Below are 19835 nucleotides of genomic sequence, written 5' to 3'. Positions count from 1 at the left end.
AGTGGTTTAATACACCCCAAAAACATATAAAAGGCAGTAATTTTGACTTAACCCTTTAAGACCTACCATAGAACCAAGTCCGCCAGAGCTTAAATTATATTTTTACATGCTGTGGAGCCATTTTTGGGAGCATTTCAAGTTGCTATACATCAATACAACAATTATAGCCCAGATTTTAATAATATGTATGCATTAAGTGCATAGTAATTACATAAATTACAAAAAAGTGCAATAAACTACAAAAAAATTGAAAATCGGTTTTGATTTTTTAACATATATTTCTAGTTAGAGAAATTTAAGAGGCTTATCCCTCAAAACTGTAAATACAAAAAAGTTGCACAAAATAGTTTCCCACCACAGGAAATTTATTTTGAGTGTCTTCATAGTTTTATTTTTGAAATACACCAATTTTTATACACTGCAGGAAAAACGAAAATAAATATTATACTGCAAATTTGCAAAAAAGCTGCATATGCATCAAAATAAACTATTTCCAGCAGTGCAATATGAGTCCTAAGCATCCCAGAAAAGACACAGAAAGTCATAAAGTCAAAGATAACTTTTAAAAACACCAGTATAGGCCCTGAGGCCCTGATGGTAAAAAAGACTACATTTCCGCAAAAATGACGTCACTTCCGGTTTCGGGCAGGTAATGGCGGACATGTGAAAGTTCGCGCTGACGTCTATTCCAACGTAGGAAGTGTTATGAACAGCTGATCGGATCAGCAAAGCGTGTTTCTGGAATATTATGTTTTTGTTGCTGCAAGTGCTTTTTATGCAGTTTTTGCAAAGCTATATGTGGAAGGAAACTGTGACCTAGGACAAGCTGATGGCATAAGATGTAAGTACAACTCCTCCGGTTTCATATGCAAAAAAAATTATTGCGCTAGCTTACGTGGTTGCAGAGCTACCGGGATTTAAAAATAGTTACGCAAAACAGAGCGTGCCCGCTCCGACCGGCTCTAAAGGGTTAAAGCACATCAGGGAGAGAATGTTTACTGGGTAGCAGTGTGATACAAGGATCTGGTCAATTACACAATTTAGATACTTTAAATTCAATAAAATTAAATAAAATCAAATAGACTTTTACTCAATATTAAGTCTGTATTTGCATTGACTGGCACATTTATGCAGGAAAGAATATATAAATTTAGGTTTTTTTCTATTGACATAAATACTATAAAACATACAAATACATACATCATGCACTCATATACAATATTAAAATGTATATGAGTTGGTATGTCTGTATTGCAGGTAAACAGTTTTTTAAGGAAGTATTTTCAGAAATATCCCTGGTTCCCTGGTTTTTAGCAGGCGGATGTTGGATAGATATTAATTTAGAAAGCCCCCTGCTGGCCATTATAAAGAATGCAGGTTTAAGTCGCTTCCACATTGACATCTTTTATGTACAGTCTATAGTCTATCCTACCTTTTATCTGTCAGCATCATTGCGTGGCCTTCTTATTTGTGGCCCCACTCTATGTATGTATGTGTACGGCTGTGCCCCTCCTCCCTGACCCGATTATTGTCTTGTTGAGCAGGATTCTTTTAGTATTCTGTAACCATAGCAACACATCCCTCCATGAAGAGCCGTCTGTCTGCGTGGATCAGCGGCTCCTTACATTCCTCTTCTTGTTTCCCTCTAGGCCCCGCCTGCTCTTTGCCAGTGCATTTCCCCTACATTACCCTCTGCACAAATCGCCACATTTTCCCCTTTACTGTATATTTTGTTCATCTGACTACCCGCTCTCACGTTGTTGCCCTCTTTCAAACACTTAATACTGACTCTGCATTTTTTCTTTAACCTTTTCCTGTGCGATTTGTTCGTGCATGTTTTGCCCCGCACGCATGTCTCACATGAGTAGCTTTGATATGTGCCTCTCATTGTTGTTATTGTTAAGGGTTTATTGAGTTTACAAAAAATGATTCATTTAGTATCGCGTGTCTGAGAGTGACTGTGTTTGAGCTGTGAGTCCAGCTCAGACTGAAATGCCACAGAACAATAAACCATCAGATTGAGAGTGTTTTTTAATGAAGCATATTAAGTCCAAAGCATGAATCTTAAATGCAGATTCTGTGTTTCAGATCATTGTCGTGATATTGTCTAACAAATCCACAGGAGCAGTAGTTCGGTTAGGTCCAGTATAGTCAGAATAAGATTGTTATTTCCAACTACATACTTCATGTTTGGTGAGACATGATCATCTTTCCATGTGCAAACACAGAATACTGGAGACAGACAGAGCAGCAGCAAGACCACTGTACAGAACAGCGCACGCAACATTAATGACAGACTTTAACTAAAAAGAATGATGGGAGGGGCTGGGGTGGGTTGCAAAGTGGCTTGCAGACCAACGCAACCTCGAGGTGGTTATGGTGACAACAAGATTAAATAGTTTAACTTTATTTTACTCAATGTTGAAAGTAATATTATTTCTTTTTTTTCTTTTTTTATTTGTCCTAAAGTCAATTATATTGTTTTATTAAGTGAATTTTTTCATGTCCTACTTTTGGTTATGTAGCTTCAGTTAAATCTATAATATTCTTGATCCACAGATAGAGAAACATGCTGAGCCAGGACACCAGTGGAGCATATTCTCTACCAAGTCATCTGGATCTACAACAAAACTGAATCAATTCTTTCTTTGTCCATGCTCCACCTCTCCAACAGCTTCATGACACTCATGGCTCAGACGTTTATGTGTAATCCTGATGACAAGCATACAAACAGCAGATATTTCAGACACCAGAATCAAACGAGCAAGCTCCTGTGACACTGATCTGTGGTCACGTGTGTCCATGTTCATAAGAAAATGCACCTGTGTGTGAACCATAAATGGGTCACAAGTCACACAAACAAGTCTCTTTAAGGGCCACATGGCTGTTTTATGTATTTATCTTCCTTTCAGCTCTCTTCTGTCTATTTTTATATTTCTCTATCCCTCCATCGCCCATCCCTTGATTCAGGACTGTGATTCAGTACATAAAAGGAACAGGAAAACAGCTACAGTATGTCCCAGCAGAAATCGCTGGACATTTCTGAGTAAACACCAAGGAGCAACCTTCAGAGGTGGAAAACAAAGACAACGTAGAAATAACAAAAACTGCAGTTCCTCCATGTGCCGCTTAAAGCTGGCTTCAAAAAACAAAGTTGATCGGCACAGAATAAAACTGCAGACTCTTCTTGCTGTTTTTCTTTCACTTAAGTGCTGCACAGCACTCTAAATTATCTATAATGCTGATTCATTTACCCTCTTTAAACTATGAACTGCTTGCATTTCAAAACCAACGACACTTAAACCTGTTATGCTTTCATTTGGAAACATACTCATCATTTGTCCTATTCATTGACAAAACCACTTTTCTGTGAGGTGTGTTTGTACTCACCTGCTCCATAAACAACAGAGTACACAACGCGTTTGGCATGCTCTCTGTCCTCAGATGTCACCTCTTTCTCACTCAGCCCCTTCCTGAGAGACAGATTCAGAGAGAGCGAGAGATGCATTATTCCATTAGTGACAGAAATTTCACTAATATTTTATCCATTTTCACTGCTGTGGAAGTGAAGAGTTATGATTTAAAGTCGACTGAAAACACCGAAGTGATACTTGCTTTTAAAGAAAAACTGATGTTGCAATAAAATAAGACTTTTTGTTTTAAAGACAAGTAAGAAAATGAAGTCTTTGGCTGACAAGTATTAAACATTTACAAATGAAAAGATGGCTACGACTAACGAGGGATGTGGGGTAAGATTTCTGTCACCAATCAGAGATTAAATATTGTTCAAGCTAATTGAGGTGTTATTGGCAGCAATTTTAAAGAAATGGCCAAAGTGACACTCGGCAGAGAAAGTAAAAAGACAGAAAGAGTAAGGGCAAAGATAAAAGCGAGAAAAAGCCCATCAGGCAACAGATTATAAGAGCAAGAAAGAGAAGCGCAGTGTGAGATGTAGACATTAAAGCCGCATAAATACAGAAAAGAACAGAGGCTGCAGGAGAGGGGAAGACAGACAGTTATGTAATGTGACTTCCAGACAGCCGTAGTACTGGGGATCAGACTGGGTGGGATGACACGTCTGCAAAGTGGCATTTCTGGAGGGGCTGACAGGGAGCTGCCACAGCTGATCAGTGTTGAGGGAGTGCCCCACACATACCCACACTACAAGTCTGGTGAGCTTCAGTGCCAGCCTTGCATAATGACATGTGACTTCTTAGGTATGATGACAGTACAGTACACTAAAATACCTCTCTGCTGTGTTTTTCTCTCTGGTGGGCACAACAAAAAATAAAAAAGCACATGCACACAGATATGTATCTGTTAAATGACATGTGGGGGTAAATCAGGGGGCAACCTATGAGGTCCAAAAGTGAGCATTATCCTCCAATGACATCTGGCTGAAGAAAAAGCTATTCTGGATTTTCATTGCCCCCTGCTGGAGTGGCATCAATGCACTGAGTAAAAAAAAGCTGCCCGCACAGAAATAAGGGCTCAAATTTAATACATGTTCTGTTGCAAGGCGAAATAACAGCGCAGATCAGCAAGTGTTGTCCTCCTCTTAAAGAAGAAGTCCACATGATATTCAATCAATTACTTTTGTAATATGACAAAAACAAAAAATAAAAGTCCGGTAAGCAGCTCATCTAAATCAGAGAAGCGCAGAGGGAGTCACAGGCTACTGTGCGTAGCTGACATGATGGGCTGAGGCGAGGGTGAGGTGAATTTGACCAAATATAAGTAAAAATGAGTGACAGAAAAGAAAAGAGCATAACAACAACAGGGGCAAGAGACATACATACACACCACAGTAAAAGCTGAGGGACAACTGGATGAGCAGAAGACTAATGATGCGATAGAAAGAGGAAGAGGTCTATAAGAGAAAGACACCGAGGTGGCGTAATCCCAGCGGTGCTGCGGTGACTCCAGTTAATTTGTTTAAAGGTGAAAGAGAGATAATGAAAGAGACACACTGCAAAGCCTCAGTGGAGCTGTTAATATGGTAATCTGTTTAACCGGCGCCCTCTGACACACACCTGTCTGAGATGGATGACAGGAGTGTAGGTATGACACACACCATATGCACATCATCAAAGAGACAGCACAGACCTGCACCAACACAGACACACACTCACAGAGAGGGGTAAGAATACACACTCACACACACACAAACTTCAAAAGCCCAACAATGTAATCAGCAGGATGACCAGCCCCGGGTGTCCTGCCCAGTGAAGAGAGACAGAAAAAGGCCGTTGGCATGGTAGTCATGGCAACCAGACTATTAGGATGTGAAGTGAAACAAGGGAGATTGGGAGGCAGAGAGGGAAGGAGAAACCATGTATAGGACCAAAACTCACCTTGGCAAGTCGATCAAGGGAGAACCTGAGTGTGTGTGAGTGTGTGTGTGTGTGTGTGTGTGTGTGTGTGTGTGTGTGTGTGTGTGTGTGTGTGTGACTGATGGAGACCCACCACTGAGAGGCCAGCATGGTAAAGACGTCGGCCTGCGGGTTGGTAAAAATGCGAAGCAGCTCAGGGTCAGAGGACAGGTGAGCCAACAGACGCAGCTCCACCTGACAAAAGTCTGACACACACATACAAACACACAGACACAGCCATGTTTATCTCTGACCGCAACCTCTAACGAAACTCCTCAGATTTAAGGTTTAATTCTCGGTCCCAAAAACACGAGTCGAGTCTGTGAAAGGAGATTTACTTTGTGTCCCCACAACATGAGTAATCCCAGGCCACAAACACATGCCTTATTTGGTCATCATCTAATCACAAACACTCCACAGAAAGCAAAAGGAAAAGCTTTAGATTGTGAATATTTTAAAAAGTGTTTGACATTTTGGGCAAAGGGCTTTTTCACTCACTGGCAGTTTTGAAGATCAATACCACTTTCATGTCTGGATAGTCGATATACAGCTAGAGCCAGCAGTTGGTTAAAACAGCAAGTGTGTTTCCTTTTGAAGGTAACAACATCCTACCACCTCCACATGAAGTTACTCCCTTTTACTGTTCAAAAGTACTATACTGTATTATTAAACAGTATAGCATTCATATCACTTTTTTTTTTTACAATTAATCTGAGACATTTCTATCAGAGGAAAGTGTTACTGGTGCGAAAACTACTACTTTCTGTTCCCCAACCTGCCCTCCTGAGTGGAGCAATAAATACAGACACCAAGGTCTAAAGAGCGAGAGCTTCCAGGAAGAAATAAGAGCTAAAATAAAACTGTGTGTAGAACATATCTGCGTCTTTGTGAGCCACGTGTTTCTACCAGCTGTTGATGCCAGTGTTCGATCACCAAACCAAAATGTATATGTCAAACTGCTAAGAGGAAAATGCTCTCATTTTCCCCTGGTGATTAAAGACACAGTTAAAGCAGCCACTCCACAGTCCACTGGTGGTGCCATAGAGGTTCCCAGTTGGATCCAGTTGGACCAGGAGGAACCCAGGGCATTTCATCCTGGTATCTAACAGAAGTCAAGCTACTGTTGATTAGCATGTGGAGGCCTGTGCTATCCCCCCAAAATATGCCTTTCCATACAATCACTGACCCACATGATAATGGTGCTAATAGCATAACATTCACCATGGCATCTGTATAGTCTTTCATGTCTGTCACACATGCTCAGTGTGGACCTGCTCTCTTCTGAGACTGAAGCACCAGAGGCAGATCTCCCAGTTCTGGTGTTCCAGCCAATCATGATGCACGATTCTGGGCTGTGAGCACCGATCCTACTAAAGGACATCATGCCCCTATTCTGTTCATCCTTGCACAAAGAAGCACATACTGGTCCTGTTGTTGTGTTGTCTTGTTGCCTCTCCACTGCAGGATTTGTCACTTTCATTTGCACCAAAACAGGTGAAATAGATTCACAATGGTTTCTAACTAACTGGACTGACTGATATTCCTGAAGTTTAACTTTAATTGTGTTATCCTCTGATAATCAAGTGTTCCCTGAAATGAATCTGACATAACCACAGAGAGTACATAAAACAGCAGTAGTCCGAGTTTGCCACTTACTTGACATTTGACTTCAGTAAACACTTTGCTGGTGAGTTTATGACCTCAATTGCTAGTTTAAAAGTTAGGTTATAAAACATAACCTGGCTCTGATCCCCCAGTCAGAGCCATTCCTCACTAAGAACATGTGGGTTTAAAATATAACAAAACAAAAAGATGGTTAACAATGTTCAAATCATGGCTTTAAAGCAAGACTTCCCAAACCAAAGGTGCATATCACAGTCTCATATCCATCATTTATATACAGGCTATGGAGACAACACAGACAAGGCAGCCAGATTTACAATCAAAGTTTTCAGTGTCTACTCATGTAAATCAAAAGAATTGATCCAGAGGCGCTCAGCACATTTACTGACCCCGACGATCTAATTTTAGCCAGATTCAGTGAGTGCTGGAAACCAGCTGGAACATCACAAAGAGCACCTAGAGAGATTTTGTGTTGGCACTTTGGATGAAAGTAATCTTTCTCTCATTATTCCTGGCATTACCGGCCTGGGAATAAGCTACTTTCCTTACAAACATCTGCTTTATTGTTCTGATCTGGAAAACCACTGTGACTTAGTGCATACGTTTCCACTTAATAGCACAACCCTGAGCTTTTTCAGCCGAGTACTTTAAAACTTTACTGTACGCAGGTGTCAAAAAGCTCCCAACGGGAGCTGACTTTCTTACGTGACAATGTAATGAAGCATGCTGCAATTACACTATTGTATCTTGCTCCCTAATTCTCCATAATGCCCCTAACAACAGGGTTTCCTGTGAATACATCAATTTGATTTCACAAGGCACTTTGATTTTATTTTCCATGTGATAGCGTAATTGACGTGATTTGGATCCATTTCACTGCATCCGCCTCAGAGTGAACAAACTCTGCCACGTAAATGTGGGCTATTAGGGAAAGGACACGCAACTTTCTACATAAATGCTGTTATTAAAACCTGATGTGACTATGGGCAGCGCACATTTAAATGTCACACTGACTATAAAGTATTTTAGTTCATCTAATGGTAATTACATTTAGGCATTTGGTGAACGTGTCACCAAAATGATAAGGCCATGTACTGTGAATGACTTTCATGCTGTTTAAACTCATTGATCTCCCAAGAGAACTCACGAACTAAAGAACAAGCTAATATCGACCTACCGTGGTCACGGCCAAAGTTTTAAATAAGTCACTGATGGCATCAGTCTACTCTAAATGCTTTGTTTCAAACTGTTTCTTTTACTTGTAGCTCTGTATGACGTCATAGGGAGGGATTAACGTGGCCACCTCAGGCTCACAGCTCTGTTATAAGACCATAAGCTGCACCCAGAGAAATATGTTTTCTTCAATCTTAAAAAAGCTAAAACAATATTTTAAATGAAATCTGATTCTTACTTGCAATCCAAAATAGGTGAAACGCATATTTTTAAAGACTAATATTAGTAAAAAAAAAAACAAAATAAAAAAAGTGGCAAATAAAGTAGAGATAGGAGAGGAGTGAGTAACTGCAAAAGAGCAAAACAGTTTCATGGGAGTACAACTGCAGATCAAATACATGAATAAATAAACAAATAAATAAATAAAATACCTGAACTAAAAAGGCCTCTGACACCTGACCCATTTCGGAAAAGGCCTTTTCATAAGCAGAAAGATAACCAGAGGCTGAAACTACGGACAAACACAAAGAGTACACAACATGCGCACAGATGCAAACACAAACACACAGATCAGCATGTTAGGGCAGCTGCTCTCTTGTCAGTTTGGTAGATCTAAATTGAAACACCTCTTAAGATGTAGTCACACATACTCACACACAAGGAAACCCAAACACACATTTCTATTCACTCTGACAAAGCCACTGCAGTACATTACATTTACTGGTATTCCAACCAGACAGATCCCTTTCCTTTGCTTCCCTGCTCCAAAATCAAATTAAAGTCAACCAAATGTGGGGAAAAGAAACTGGAAACAGGCAGAGGAAAATTTTCACTCAGGATAAAAATACCAGCTGCGGTAGGTTTCTGTTGGTGTATATGTGGATGGTATTCTGAGGATGAATATTTTATATCCCAGTGCATTAAAAATAAGCAGCATTAAATTTGTCATTATTGTGCTAAGTCTGACAGTTTATGTAATGCTGATTTCAGGTCAAATCATTCAGTCCTACAAAGAAGGGAAGGAATTTGTAATAGCCTCCCTCGACTGTTCGGCTCACAATGTGGGTTCAAACAAACACTGATTTCCATTTAGCCAAGCTCCGAGTATAAATTGCAAAGGAAATTTTAAAAGGGATGGATAAAGGCAGAGACTCCAGGGGGCTGAATGAAGAAAAGAAAGCAGGGTGGAGGGGTGATAGTGAGGTGAAAGATGGAGGAAAAGAGACAGAGTCTTGGTTCTGCTGAGATGAGCGAGGGAGTTTCTAAAGATATCATCTCATTAATGTTTCATGAGCCCGATCACACTTCCTCCAAGCATGGCTGGCAGCCTAAGAAACATATTGCTGACCAGGATCCTTGTGTGTGTGTGTGTGTGTGTGTGTGTGTGTGTGTGTGTGTGTATAAAGAGAAACAGAAAGGAGAAGAGAAAGTTTCTGGGCTGATATTATAGAAATATATGCAGCTAGAGTATGAAACACGTGAATCTGTGATCCTGACTTAGCCTGTGTGTGGTCTATATATGTTCTCCAAGGCCTGCAGTCAGGAAACCTTGAATCGATCCACACAGAAATAACCCTGACAGACAAAACGCTTCTCTTTAACTCAACCCTGCTTTGTTTCTACAGCACTGCACCCACCAGTAGTGCAAGAAGCTCATGCTAGTGGCAACTTGACACGACTTAAACATTAATATGGACAGCATATTAAAAGAAACTGAGTAGTAGTGCCATTAGTTTTTCATGATTGAGAATAAATTCTAGAAAGAGAAAGCTGCTGATATTTTTAAATATATATTTTTTGTACATTTTTTGTGCAAATGCAGCCAGGGTTTATTCAGGAAAGAAAACAGTATCAGGATCAATAGAGGTAATCTCCCTGTAATCTGTTCAGCACTTTATTTCTTTCATTGTTTCTTTATTCTGATCAGCTTTGCTCTGTCCTCTTCTAATACTGTTCAGCTTCAGTTTGTGATAAAGAAATAAATGATTTTTTTTTAAACTGAGCTGCTGACTTTGAAGCTCAAAAGATACCATGGAGTAAATGTAAACAAAGACATCACATTTCAGTGGTTCCACCAATGAAAAACTTCATAATTTTTACCACTTGTACTTAAAAAAACAGGCTCCAGAGACTTAAAGCCAAATTAAAGCCAGGGAACTAATAAATATGCTACATGAGCCATGTTTGGAGGTCAAGGTGAATTTGTTTCTCTAAAAACTTAACTTAAATTATAATTAAGTTAGCAGATTATGAGTCATGCCCGCACACAGATGTGAACAAAGTCAGCCTTTGATCTCTAAAATGTCTGCTGATACTGTAAAAGAGCACATTATGCAGCCGCTATTAACATTTTAATTTACCTTCAACTTTGTCATTCATCTGCCTGTTTGATAGTCAAACCATTTGAAAAGCTTCATAACATATTTGAATGAGGCTTTTTTAAAATTAAAATCTCTGATGAAAAGCTTGCAGGATGGCCAAAAGTATTGTTTTTTATCAACTTAGAAAGCTAAAGAAATTCAAATAAAACCAATCTAACTGCAGGCTTTTAAGAAGGCTTGATGAGGGTCGGAAGCTTGCCTTGTTCTCATCTTGGCTAGCTCCCATTCTTCCTCACTCTGCAGCTCCCACACACCAGCAGACATCTCCCAACAGAAAACAAACGAGTTCAGAAATGTAAAAATAAACAATGACACATCAGATGCACACAGGTTGCTTTGGGAAAGGGAGGATGTTCAAAATGTAGTACGAAGAACAGTTTGTTTATCTTAGGTGAAATGAGGGGGGGGGTAGGAATCAATAGACACACACTGCTTTTACAGACTAGAAATTAATATTCAGATACCTTCTGATGCGTCTCATTGAACTTTTTATGAGGACACAGGAAAGGAACAGCAGTTGCTTTCCTGTGTAAACACACACACGGATACACACACTGTACCAGTTCCAGTTTGGAAAGGACATCAGAGGACATGCAAGTGGCGGGGCTCTGCGAGGCCTCCCTCGGAGGGGTTGTTTCCATGGCAATCTTGCCTCTAAGTCCATGTTTTGGTGTGGGCATGTGTTGGCCTGCTGGCGCGAGCGTGTTAGAGCCTCCCTGCTCTTTGTGTATGTGTGGGATCCTCACTCTTACTCTGCTGCTGTCCTCATGCTAACCCTGTTTTATCTGTCTGGTTATGTAAGTGTGCCACACTGTCAGGACCAGCAGACACCCCGGCTTGCCACAAAGCTCTCCCAGACTGACAGTGTCCCGACTCTGCCCTATCTGCCTGCACAGCTACATCACCATTGCACCCAGGAGTGACCTTTTGATGCCAGCCGAGGTCATGTCAGCAAAAGAGGGCTGTTTTAGCTCACAGTTAGAAACTTCAGCTGAAGTATGGGACCTGAAGCCAGAACACTGATGCTGCAAATGTTTGTCAGAAAATAAAAGAAGATCAGTGAAACTTGTGTAATGCTTTAGAGTCAGATCTTTGCAACATGCATTAGTTGATAGGCAATTATATACCTGCTGATAAGAAACATGTATAATTAATGTATAATAAAAGATTTAACTAGGAAGGACTCTCTTTAGCTGCAGTAGCTACAAAAAAACACTTAGGTCAATAAGCACAGAGCTGAATACCAATAAATACATAAATAAAGCATATAACAATTCTAATAAAGTAGCCTTTAATTTGCATTCTTAAAATGTCTATGAAGTTTTGCCAGGTAATTCCTGAATCTAAATTCAGAAAAACCTGAGGTTATTGTACTCTGCCCTGAAATTCCAAGAAATACAGTATCTAATCAGATGCTTACTTTGGATAGCTTTACCTTGGTCTCCAGCCACACCGTGAGGAGCCTTGGAGTGATTTTTGACCAGGATATGTCGTTCAGTGCACATATTAAACAAATATGAAGAGCTGCTTTCTTCCATTTGCACAATATCTCTAAATTTAGAAATATCCTATCTCAGAGTGACGCTGAAAAACTAGTCCCATGGATTCCCATGATGCACTGAGTGTTTATTCTTCACTCAGCATACGTTTATGCAACACTCTGCATTTAAAGATGAATTATTATTCATCTGTGGCTCTTTTGTCCTGTCTTCCTCCCCTCACTCCTAACATGGCTGCCCCTCTCTAAGTCTGTTTCTATTGGAGGTTTTTCCTTCCCACTGTCGCTTACTGTCTGCTCATAAAGGGTTGTTTAATTGTTGTGGGTTTCTCTGTATTATTGAAGGATCTTTACCTTACAGTATAAAGTAGCTTGAGACAACTGTTGTTGTTTGGTGCTATTTAAATAAAACAGAATTAAACAAGTGATTTTGTCTAACAAGGGCTTATGATGCTATAATTAACACCTTATCGAGCATAATTAACACATAATACATGCTGCTATTGTATGACAATTATCCTGTAAGTACCTACAATAGTCTTATTACAACTGACATTTATTACTGAGACCTTTCTTTTTATTAAGTGTTACTGAAAAGGCTTTAATTAGTCTTGTTTTACTCACATATCTCATTTTAATCTGGGCTGCTGTCAAAACAGATGTTCATGCTCTTCCCACTAGGCTAGGCTACAAAAGCAGAACTAATGTTGGCACTACTACGGTGCAGCAATTCTTCCACTCTCTTAGACGTAGTTACTGTCTGGCTCGACAGTAAATGCAAAGACATGCCTGAGCAGGTAATTTCTGTCGACTCGAGAATAAATGATGTGTCAAAACATGAGCAGTGATTAAACTGCTCATGTACTCTAAGTACGAGTACAGGAGATACCTTTGTGTACAAAGCAACATTGGGTTATTCTGCACTGACAAAGTGTATTTAAAGAGATCCAATACACTGTATGAATCCCAAAATAAACAGACCTCTGGAATCAAAAACAAACACAGGAAGATAAAGATACCAAATGACTCTATAATATAATTGTCCATGCACTTAATTAGGTTGAATTACAAGTCGTTCCATGGTGTAGTCGTGTACACATCCACTGGCAAGTAAAAAGGCTGCTGGTTCAATTCCAGGCAGAGACACAAATCCAATTTGGGGTTATGGCACAAAGGGCATTTGGTATAGAACTTTTCTAAATCAAACGTGTGGTGCTACCTGCTGTGGGAACAAGCGAGGAGCCAAAAAGGTTATGGTTTGATACTTCCTATTTCCTCACCTGCAGCAAGAAACGTGCAGCCCTCCTGAGGAATGAACATGGCCCGAGGATGCACAGTCACCACCTCGTCTTCTTTTCCTTTGAGAACCAAACACAGGCGCTGAGGAATAACTCTGTAAATCATCATTTACTGTAAAGCAAGAGATACTCCAAACTACAAATGCATAACGATATACAGGTTACAGCCTCTTGTCACTTGTCCTCAAGGCTGGATTCAAAACAGGTTTTTGCATTAAAAGTTGAAGGTGAACAAAACTTCTTGTCCAATTAACAAGAAAAAAATTATAATACACATTTCAAATGACTAATTATTGTTTTTCCAACTTAATGCAATTTATTCATTTATGATAGGATATCAACACTAATTTAGCTTGTTAGTTCATTGGTATGGAGGTATAAAATTACCCTTATTAAATTAAATTAAAGTGAAATAAAATCTCTTCTGGATCCCACTTTTACTGCTCCCTGTATATTCTTATTTCCCCATAAACAGCTAATTTAATTACTTTTTAATGACCTCATATACTGCTAGCTTAATTTATAAAAATGTAAATATAACATAGATGTGACATAGAACATTTTTTAGGTATTACTGTTTAAAAGAGACAGGGTGGCTGCTATCAGAGTGCAGGAAAGTTTAAATGCATACTGTATACAGACAGCTTGTTCTTAACTTACTCTTATCTGTGTTGTGATGTCGTTTATTGATATTTTTAATGCGATAATACTGGCTTTAAATAAAAAACTACTCAGTGAATGCCATCTGGTTTGCTTCACAGGTCTTTTATGGCTCAGTCACACTGGAATAAAAATAAAACTCACGATTTATTACAAACAGACTGAATGTAATTGACAACTTGACCCCATTTAATACCAAACTGCTGGCAGACTGACTCCATCTAGCTGCTGTTTTATCGTCACCTTCATGCACCAAAGTTGCTTTGAAGATGGCAACTGACTATGAGCGTCCGCAAACCAGGTTCCCGTCTTTGAAGCGACCATTTCAAAGGCAAGATAAGCCACAATCTTAGCTGTTTTGTGGTCTTAGTCACTGTTTTCCCCAGTGTGACTATAACATTACTGGACCATTGATCCACTGAGTGTTAATGAAGGTTGTGCACTCTTTGTGCAATCAAAATGTCAGGCATTTAATAATCAATATACTGTAAACCACACAGATGCTGAGCTTAATGGAAATGTCTTTGCCCGCTTTATCACTTCTCCTTCTTGTTAGAAATGCCATGGCTAACTGAATTCAAATTCATTTGACCCACTATATATATGTGTAGAATCTCAGTGTGTAATGTAGGGATATCTTTCTCAGCACATTTAAAACCATGAACAAAACTGAATGAAGAGTTTGTGGAGTATACAGAAAGAGACACTCAGAGGAAATGTAAGCAGGGGATTTAAAGGAGCAAGAAAAACACTTGTATCCGACTTCATAAAGGGTTAAGTTACGCTGCTGCAATACACCTTTAAGAGGAACCCAATCAGGACCAGGCTATCACAGCCCTGTGCTGAACTGAAGTGCTGACCTTTGTGAGGGAGAAATGACCACAATAACAGCCATCACACTGTGTGAACCATCACGGCCCACGTCAGCGTGATTAAAATGCCACTAAAGCTGCACACACACACACACACACACACAAATATCATAAACACAAACTGGGGCACTGCTATCCTTTGTGATTAGTGTCTCCACCTCGCACCTCAAGTCACAAAGTGATAACTGATAGGAGAATGACAGAGGGAGGGAAGCGGGGATAGTGATGGAGGAAGAGCGCGGATGATATGAGGGATGTAGCAGAGGCTGAAGAGGATTTGATGACAAGGACCTTTGGGAGCCTGAGAGGGGAGCAGAGGTGCTGATGTTAGCACCTATGAATCACTCACACAGGAAGAAATAAAAAAGGCACTGAGAGGACAGAGATAAAGCAATAAAGCTGAGTGCAGCACCAATGCCTGTGACTGACAGCAGCGGTGTCTGTGTCAGTGGTCACGCCAACAGACGGACGGACTTGTTTTAATGTTTTATTCATCATCTTGTGTTTGGGACTCGCTGTCAGCCGGCTGATCTGGTAACTCTGAAGCAGGCAAGGATTAAACTGACTCTCCAGATACCAGATGACCTCATAAAAGCAAGGAAATCCATCCTTAAATAGGAGCTAGTAATCTGTCACAAGCTCTTTGCATCACAGTTGCATGAAACAAATGTTAGGTTGAGATGTTCAGTCAGAGACATTATAGAAGGGAGGCACAACAATAAAGGAATGAAAAGAAAACATAATATAAAAGCAAAGACTGTAGTTTTCCCGCCTCTGTCCCCAAAGAGACAATCAACAGCTGGAGTGCTAAACATGAGCAAATTGTGTTGTTGAGCTGACATACGCATTACAGCTTCAACTGTACGTCGATAAGTATCTGGATAAAGACTCAATCTTTGTAATTCAGCATCTGTACATTACCACAGAGGATTTTAATGTTGTAATGTTGTAATAAGAGTATTTATTCTGATTCGGTTTCTACACTTTTTATCACTTTGTGGGCCCTTAAATTAAAGTTATGGCTCTTTTCCCATTTGTTTAGACAGGGGCCTTGAAAACTGCCCAGAGACATCATCAAGTGCCAATCAGAGATTTACTGTACCTGGGTAAAAACAGATTAATTACACTCGATTAATGTGTCGTGAGTGTCTAGTTTAGTTTATGGGATTTGGAATTTAACAAATCCAGTTCTTTAATGAATGATGGGTGTGAAACTAAGAATATATAAATATAAATGTAATGTAAAGAAATAATGTCTTAAAGGATTTAAGACAGATTCAACATCATTTTTAACATTTTAAGCTGCATTGATATGAAATAAAAAGCACTGATGAACCCTGTTCTGGACAGAGCTTCAACCTATAATCTACTTATTCGGCCTATAAACTGAAGAAAACTTCGTCTGCTCTTGCTCTTGACGAAGGCGGTCGCACTTTTCTCCTCTCCTCCTCTCCCTTAGCTTCCCTGCTTAGCCTCTTATGTCCTTGTCTAGTCTCGTGTTTTTTGTATTACTTTTCCCTGGAACACTCTCTCACAGTCTGTTCTCTAAAACCTAAAAGAGGAATTATGGATTGGATCAACTGGTCCCTAAATGCAATTGACACCCCTTTCTCAACGAGAAGTTTGGGCTCGGGTGAGCCTGAGTGCTGAAGATATCTACCTATTTGGAACCATGGTAACAGGGTTCATGCTGATCGGAGCTGGCTTGGCCCTGGCTTACCGAAGAATTAAGAAAACGGAACCGGCTGTTCAAACCCCCACAAGGCTGCCCGCTGGGATTGAAACGATGGGAAGAGGCGTGAGTTTCTCAAAATGGGCTCATTGAGTGCAGCACGGATAACATCTTGGAGAAGCTTACGGCTGCTGTGAATACTCAGAATAAGATCTCTGACTGCAGACTGGATTACATCTTGGAAGGGCTAGCCCGGAATAAGATCTCTGGGCGCAAATTGGATGACATCTCGGGGGGGCACACTGCCGTGAGTTCTCAGAATCGGCTCCTTGAGCACAAGAAATGACAGCATCACAGAACGCAAGTATGGCGAAGCTCGCGGCTCTCCAACGGGAGATTGAGAGACCAGTGTTGGACTGTAGAACTGCTTTGAAATTCATATGAGTTGTTCGCACTAAAGTAAAAAATACCATCACTTATGCGGATACCCCTTTGGCACCAGCTGCTGTCTCAAGGCTGGAGCTGAACAACAACACCCTGATAACGACTGTGTCAGGTTTTGTATTGTTGATTGTCATTTATGCTTAGAAATATCTACTTATATATGCTTAGAGTTTTATAATTAGTTTTAGATTGGTAGAGGTTTGATCCTTAATAGTCTGCAAACTTTGTGTGCATTCCAGAGCACTCTGGGAGCATGGGAGAGGTTGTACCTTGTCGTTTTGTTTTATGGTAGGATAAATGTATCTATATCTGTTTTAGTCTAAGTGCCTTTTGTTTAGATGAACTGCTGGACTTCCAGACCAGCAGGTTTAGGGAAGTAATTTATGGGGTCACACTCTGACCCCCCCCCCCCCCACACACACACACACACACTTACACAACGCACAGGCAAGGTACTCAATGTTTGTATGTCGACGTCATATGTTAATGAAGCTATGTATATTCATGTAACCTCAATAAAAGAGCAGTGTTACGAGGGAGCAGACGAGAGCAACTGGGGTCAAGCGAAGGAACGGCGTTTGTCCGGTTCTCTCCCGTGCACGAGAAACATGAAGAACTTTGCCTACTTCGTGTCTTGCTTGCTGTGTAATTATATTGTCTTCAACGTTCCAGTGAATAGGTTCAAGCTACAAACCTATCAGACTGTGTTTAGTCTGTTCTTTCCCATTCCACGCAAGGCCACCTGGGTTGGCTGGAAGACTGTTATACACTGACACTCATCCCCCCTCCCTTTCCAAACGCCTTCAACGCTTATTCCCTTCCGATGCTGACGGTGGATCAAGGAGACCAGCGCACGCAGGCCCGGATGTACTGTCTAAATTGGCTGTCTCTCACCCTTTACCCACCCCTGTTGCTTGTCATGTGTTTCTTTGGTGTATTAAGAGTTTTTTCATGTGCTATGTGCAGAGGTGTTTTTTTCTGTTCTCAAACTGATCTCCCTGTTGGAGCTCAGTCTGAGGGGGAGTTATTTTTTTCTCCTTATCTTTCCTCGTGGTGCATTTTCCATTGTTATACCTCTCTGACCTGTCTTCCCCATGTGATGTTTTGTGTAATGTATGTATGGTTGGAGGGTAAGATGGCGCCGCCATTGCGTGCAATAGGTCGGCAGCCTTATGAAATTTCCCCTTGTAGAACTAATAAAGGTATATCAATTCAAAATTCAATTCAATCCAATTCAAGTTTGCCATCATAGCCAAATTCTGTCATAGAGTAATTTTCCTGTAGAGTTGTCAAAAAACTTTCATGTAAACTGAAGACTCCTGCTGTTTTCATGCTGGCAGTTTGAAAGTATTTACCAAATATTATAGTGTGCAGCAAGGGAAAATCACAGTAATTAAAGCTTGGAGAAAGCCTGACAAGAACACTTACTGGAAAAATAATCAGGTCTAAAACTGCCAAGTGGATGCTTGTGTTCATATGGATCATGAAAGCAACACCACATGCAGAACGGAGATAGACTGGTTTTCTGTGTATGATACACTATACAAACCCAAGTTTGTATTTTAGTAATAAATGCAACCTTAATAATGCATCCAGAGATGTTTTAATGAAAATGCGCTCTAAGAAGGAAAAATATTTCACATTCTGGTATGTTCATTTGAGGATCTTGGTACTATAAGACACAGTTATGTGCAGAATTACACAAACACCCATCATTGGCATGAATGTCATGTTACGTTTGGGTTTTTAATGACTTCTTGGAAGTGCTCTTTTCCCAGGGTGGAATGATTGCACAGCATACAACTTTAATGACTTGGTGCACAAGTTTGAATTTATTTAGATTTTCTCTAATTCCCACAGGGTCAAAGGTATACCTTCAAGCTACAACTACAGCTACAACCCAAACACTGGAGAAAAGTTTTATGTGAGATGTGAAAAATATCCAGTCAGAATCAAGCCAGAAGCTTCTTGATGGCTACCAAAAGTGTCTGGTGGGCGTGGAGAGGATATTTAATGAGGTATCCGTGTAGAATGTATGCATAAATTTGAGCTTGTATATATTCTTTTCACCCTATGCGGCTATCTGAAAATCCAAAATAAATTTAAACTTGTGCACCCAACTCTTTTTAAAAGTCATTTAAGTTGTATCTGGTACTATCGTTCCACCCTGGAAAAGAGCAGTTCAAAGAAATCATTAAAAACCCCAATTTTCCGCGACATTCATGCCCACGATGAATGGATGTAAACTTCTGAGCTGTACGTCCATAAAACTGATTATTATTATAATTAAATGCAACAAACTGCATTTTTAATTATCCACAGGCTGAAATTAGAAGTGTGCTACAGCTGCAGTCCTGAACTAACAAGCAAAACAAGAAGAGGCTACAGCAGGGGGGTAGTACACAAACATGTAGGAAACACATTTGACACAGTTTGGTAAGAAGGCCTTTGCTGCTGCTGCTTTATCGTCCTTTGGGTTTGTTTTTTTTTTTAACTTGTTCCAGCTTATTCTGCATGCTCCAAAGGAGGTCCTCCTCACTCTCTAACATACACTTGCACTGCACTTCCAATGCATCATTGTCACTCTCTGAGGTGTGTGGGAGGGTTTTTTGCTCTCTCTCTCTATTATAATAAGTGTGTGTGTGTGTGTGTGTGTGTGTGTGTGTGTGTGTGTGTGTGTGTGTGTGTGTGTGTGTGTAGCATACCTTGGATGTACTGCTTCTTGGTGATTTGAAGTGGCTGCCTTGGCAGGGCCTGGAAGTTCTAGTTTAGGAGAAGACATATTGTGTAAGTCAGATGGAGTTAACTCTAGACCTGTAACAGTGTCTCATTATTCCGGGTC

General features: G+C 40.2%; 1 protein-coding gene across 1 annotated transcript in view; it reads right to left on the bottom strand.

The window, feature by feature from the left end:
• poln (polymerase (DNA directed) nu) overlaps positions 1 to 19835 on the bottom strand; it is a 72476-nt gene that overhangs the window by 14324 nt on the left and 38317 nt on the right. The window contains exons 17-20 of the mRNA XM_040045002.1: positions 19699 to 19756; positions 13328 to 13405; positions 5467 to 5578; positions 3391 to 3473 (exon numbers count right to left, since the gene is read on the bottom strand). Of these exons, the coding sequence (XP_039900936.1) occupies positions 3391 to 3473; positions 5467 to 5578; positions 13328 to 13405; positions 19699 to 19756 (331 nt within the window). The remainder of the gene's footprint in view (positions 1 to 3390; positions 3474 to 5466; positions 5579 to 13327; positions 13406 to 19698; positions 19757 to 19835) is intronic.

The sequence above is a fragment of the Simochromis diagramma genome, unplaced genomic scaffold, assembly GCF_900408965.1.
Source record: "Simochromis diagramma unplaced genomic scaffold, fSimDia1.1 OVJJ01000590.1, whole genome shotgun sequence".
NCBI lineage: Eukaryota > Metazoa > Chordata > Actinopteri > Cichliformes > Cichlidae > Simochromis > Simochromis diagramma.
This window is presented reverse-complemented; position numbering and strand designations above follow the sequence as displayed.